Source organism: Ascidiella aspersa, chromosome 7 (genome assembly GCF_963924565.1).
Source record: "Ascidiella aspersa chromosome 7, kaAscAspe10.2, whole genome shotgun sequence".
Lineage (NCBI taxonomy): Eukaryota > Metazoa > Chordata > Ascidiacea > Phlebobranchia > Ascidiidae > Ascidiella > Ascidiella aspersa.
Window position 1 is genome coordinate 29,846,265 of NC_139453.1, and position 4,899 is coordinate 29,851,163.

At 35.9% G+C, this 4,899-nt stretch overlaps 1 protein-coding gene across 1 annotated transcript; it reads right to left on the reverse strand.

Moving 5' to 3' along the window:
* Positions 1-852: 852 nt before the first annotated feature.
* Positions 853-4,218, reverse strand: LOC146138880 (uncharacterized). The gene is made up of 4 exons (XM_083393198.1): positions 4,102-4,218; positions 3,122-3,283; positions 2,266-2,403; positions 853-902 (listed from the first exon to the last, which is right to left on the reverse strand). Exons 1-4 carry the CDS (start codon positions 4,210-4,212, stop codon positions 873-875), a joined length of 441 nt encoding a protein of 146 aa, XP_083249324.1. The 5' UTR covers positions 4,213-4,218; the 3' UTR covers positions 853-872.
* Between the last annotated feature and the right edge of the window lie 681 nt (positions 4,219-4,899).

Here is a 4,899-nt window from a genome sequence, read left to right on the forward strand (position 1 = left end):
AGAATCTTTTTGCTGGCACATGGTAAAGTTGGTCGGGATATTTACCATCACAATCAGGAATACAGCAATGTTTACTCATTTTCAACTAGTCTATGAAAATAGGAACAAAAGTTACTTTGACCAAGGTAGTGAAATCTTGCTCAAGGTTTACAAATACTGGACCAGTAAATAAAAGTCATTGTTAAAGGTAAGTAGGTCTACATGTACACATGTAAGAAGAAGTTTGTTCTTAGCCGACGACCAGTCTGTACTTCAAAGCACTTTACGCAAAAATCACCGAGATCTCCTGTGCACACAACTTGCCTAAAAAAATGTTGGGCATGCGTTTGCCACACCATACAGACTGGGCCAACGAAATCTCGTTACTGTTGTATTACTTTGCCCACAATCCAAATAAAAAGTAACTATATTGTAATTTTTTCGTTCGTGTCGAAAATGTAAATATTTTGGTCTTTAACTAACTTTATAAACTGCAATCCTAATAAACATATTACAAAATCTAATGAATCTCGCAGACTACAACCAACGTTAATTGTTGCTTTTGGTAAATTCAGTCAAGCGTGAGACGGCAGACTCAAATATACAACAAATAATACAGCTACAATGGGCGGGGGAATTCCCGTGTCCATGCCTGTGATATAAGCCTTGGTACAATCATCAATTTTCATTCGGGGATTATTTATAAAGCGTTTTGATTTTCCTTCGGCGACATCTGTAGTTTTATTTGAACACATAAAGAACAAACACAGCATAAAAAGTCTACTTTAATCTACAATGTAAGGAAAAACATGCACATTATCAAACGGCGGAATTATTTTTGTCCAAGTTGTTTTACTTTCGTTTCGATTTTTTGACGCTTGGTTTGTTGTTTCTTAATGCTCCACGTATACCAGTGATGTTAACTACAAACAAAAACAATTTAATAAAAAAATATAAAAAATATATTTTAAAACACCATAAAAGTTAATTTGGCGCATTAAAGTTGCTAGTCCAATGTTTCTGCGCAATTGCAAACATTTCTATCGCCCATGTGGTGGATTTTGTTTATTTATGGTAGATTAATTGGTTCATTCAATTTTTTAAGCAAATTAAATTTCTAGTAAATATCATAAAAAACTTCCGATTTGCTGTTTAGTTTATTCGCTTAAGGGTGGTGGCTTCACAATCCGTTAGTCGAATTTGAGATTTATTGCTAAGTTTTTTGTCTTGTTCGCTCAAAAGTTTTTCTGTTAAACTTGTGCTTTAGGTCGCCGCAAAAAGAGTTATGGAACACTGGCCAAGGTTTTGGTTCTAAATGCTACATCTATGACCTTTGACAATCTTATTACGGCTTAGTAAAACGCTGATTCTTTGTTACTTACAAAGCAGTTAAAATAGTTTACCTCCATTGAAGCAAGAAAACTACATAACAAGTTAAAAAAAGTTTTTGTCTAGAACTGATTCCCACTGAATCGAAACAACCAACTTAATGAGACTCTTTTTTTCTAGGATGTGCAGTGTGCAGCAGAACTTGCCTATGTTATTAACATACTTAAACCACTGATTTTTAGATGCCCACCACTGTGTGAACCGCCTAAAGGTTAAAAAGAAAACAAATTAAAATATTTGGAAACAATAGAATGGTTTAACCAAATATCCCAAAAGCGTGTTTTGGGGTTAAACATTATTTGAGCACAGGAGTTCTTAAACTTGTTTAACGATGGCCCCTAAAATAGTTGTTTGGTTTGCGTAGACCACGAGTTGATGTCATAAACAGGTGGACATAAGAAACTTGGTGTGTTTGGTCAAATTGGTGCCAACAATGAGGCATAAGTTATGATATACTCAACTGTGGTGCCTCTTTAAGAATGAACAAAGAGAATACATATTTAATCCCCAAGGGTTTGTCAATACCCACTGGTCCCTCTGGCCCAACGTGCTCCGCTGAACCCAATACCCTAAATAAGGGTATACAATATAGCAGTGGTTTTCAACCGTGGTGTCGCGGCACACCATTTTTAACCCGTAAGGGTGCCGAGAGATATTTTAAATTATTTAGGATTTCAATTTTTGCTCGATTAGTAAGCTACTTTTTTAATCTCGTTTAAGGTAACGTTCCAGTTAATCCGCTCTGCAAGAATACAAGCAAGGGTGCCACCAACTATTTATAATTTCTTTAGGGTGCCGCAAGCCAAAAAAGGTTGCGAAGCTTTACAATATAGTCTCTATAAATCATGCTTTGTAAGCGTAATTGTCGTTTTCTCATTAGCACATTTGTGGAATTACCTTGCGTAGAGGTTCCACTTCAGCTTTGTTAAGGCCGCTGTTGGCCATTCCCAGTGCCTTTAGTTTGTGAGCGCATTTGATCAGCAGAGCGACGCTCTTCCTTCCAAGTTTGGTGTTAAATAGGGACAACGCTTTCATCTGCATACATACCAGTGTTGTAAACAAGTCATTTTTATAATAACTTTAGTCCAAGTCTAGTTGTTTTGAATAAATCCGAGTAAAGCCATAATCAGAGCAAGTCTATTCCAAGTCAAATTCTATATTGCAACATTAAAATCTAAACTATTAAAATCGGTGAACTTTGTCCGATTATGAGGAAAACTGTCATAAAAATCACACAAAACGGGAATATATAGCAAGGAAAATTGTTTTATGTGTCAAGCTTAAGACAAATAAAATGCTTTGGAAAACACTTCTTTTCAACCAAGTCATTTGTCCAAAAGACTTTAGTCAAGTCAATTTATTTGAAAAAAGTGACTTATATACCGGTACACTAAAGTCAAGTCATCGATAAAAGTCATTACGAAACCGGTGATATACCTTTTTTGGGTTGGCAGGTGCGGGTAAATGAGTTTCACATAATTACAAGATGTCACAAAAACACCTTTGGATCGTTGCTTGGATTTTACCCAATTTTTGTGTTTCCATTTTAAACTAGCACTATATTTTGTAAGGGAGGGTGAGTGACTAGTTGAGGTTGATCCTTATTGTGGCAGGTTGTGGCAGGTTGATCCTTATTGCAGTCCAGCCTATGACACGTGTGAAGCCCTGGTTTCAGGAGGTTCGTATGTATACCCCCGGTTTTAGGGGTGCAGGGTGAGATACTAATGTTACACCTTTCATAATTTAAACTTACTGGTCGTTCCAAGAGAGATATGGCATCGGTTAGAGGTCGAATATCATTTCCAGGGATTTCGCAGTACCACACGTGAAGTGACTTTATGTTGTGAACACATTGTCCCAGATGAGCAAGGCCGTCAGAACCAGGATTATCTCCACTCAACACGAACTCCTCCATCTACATTAACAAGTGGTTTGATGATACGTATAGTGACCTCCAACTACTTTTTAAAGGCTTTTTCTGATGATCGCTCTTGCTGAGCTGAACATTAGAATGTTCTTGGAATTTTGTTTTAAAACTGCCTTAAACAACAAAGGAACTTCGGAGCGTAATAGTTGGAGGTTGTAGTAAGACATAATAAGAAAATCAAAGCCCATACAAAATAGGTATCATTTTGAACGTTTCCAATAACCCTTCATTTATTTTCAACATCAAATGAATAGAGAGTTATTCGAAACGTTCAAAATGATACCTACTGTAGCCTACTTCTGTATGGGCTTTAACAAAGTAACTGTTTGATTTTATAAATGTTTGCTGCAAGATTGGCTGAATTGCCTTAAGCGTTACATTTTTACAAACGTTGAGATAAGCGTTAGCATATCGGAATAGATATAATAAAAAATGTTTATCAAAATATTGGTACAATGTCAACATATATATATGCTGATTTATACCGTACAAAAAAGCTACTGTACAAAAGTAAGAAAAACGTAAAAAAGTTAAAAAAAAACATAAAACAATTTGAAATTCAAAATTGAAATTCAAGTGGAAAATGATTTTGGGTAAACCTCGGATGATTCCAAGAGCAAGTTTAACACCAAGTAAAAAAGTTATTTGGCCTTGATATTTCACACCTGGTCATTCACGCTCCTTCCTCTTACGTGACTTATCATATAACCGACGTCAATTCATTAAAACAAAGCAACTATAAAGGACTCCACCATGGTTCAAAGTACAATAAAATGTGACAATGTGCCAAAGAATTATGAACTTACAGGTCTATCCAAGCGAGATATTGCATCGGTTAGAGGTTGTAGGTCGGATCCATTGATGTCGCTATTCCACAAATACAGGTGTTTGACGTTGTGAACACCTTTCGCAATCATAGAGAGTTCACCTGGTCCCAGCTTGGTGCGACCCAAGTACAGCATCTTCATCTACATAACAAGGGGATTAGTTAATACTTGGAACACGTGACACAGTCGTACGTACCCAGTTATGACTCTGTCGCAAAAAAAATTCTAAAATCAATTAAATATACTCTAAGCTGGCAATTCATCAACCAATTTCTAAACGCAATTTACAGCAAGGTTTAAGTTTTTAAACAAACTATAACAAGACAAAAAATTAGGTTAACTATAAAACCAACAGGTTTTAAACAAAGAACATTTCAAACAGAATCAAGTTGTGACTGACAGGCTTTTAAGACTATAGTCAAAGTGCTTGTATTGTACAATCATTTTTTAATCATCAATTTATAACAAATAAACGATATGCTTAACTCACTGAAAAACGAACGTGTTTAAACCACACTTTATTTAGGAAGGATACTTCAGTTTCAATGAAAAACTTTAAAGCATTAATGGGTATCGAAATTTCAAAGTTCTTAAGACTTCAGGTGGTCATTTTTATTGTTTTTCATAAAATAAAAATAGACGATGAAAACAGAAATATAACATACGGAAAGAATTTACAAGATTTATGATAGTTATATGCAGGGCTGGGGAGCCGGAGCCGGAGCTGGAGCCCGGAGCTAAGCATTTTCTCTGGAGCCGGAGCCGGATCCGGAGCCA

What these genes read in the sequence shown, in the direction of transcription:
- LOC146138880 (XM_083393198.1), bottom strand. Translation starts at nt 4,212, where the DNA reads ATGATTGCGAAAGGTGTTCACAACGTCAAACACCTGTATTTGTGGAAT. An exon ending in TATCTCTCTTGGAACGACCA is followed by an intron (nt 2,404 to 3,121) that starts GTAAGTTTAAAT and finishes GTATGTATGCAG; the next exon opens with ATGAAAGCGTTGTCCCTATT. An exon ending in AAGTGGAACCTCTACGCAAG is followed by an intron (nt 903 to 2,265) that starts GTAATTCCACAA and finishes TTTTGTTTGTAG; the next exon opens with TTAACATCACTGGTATACGT.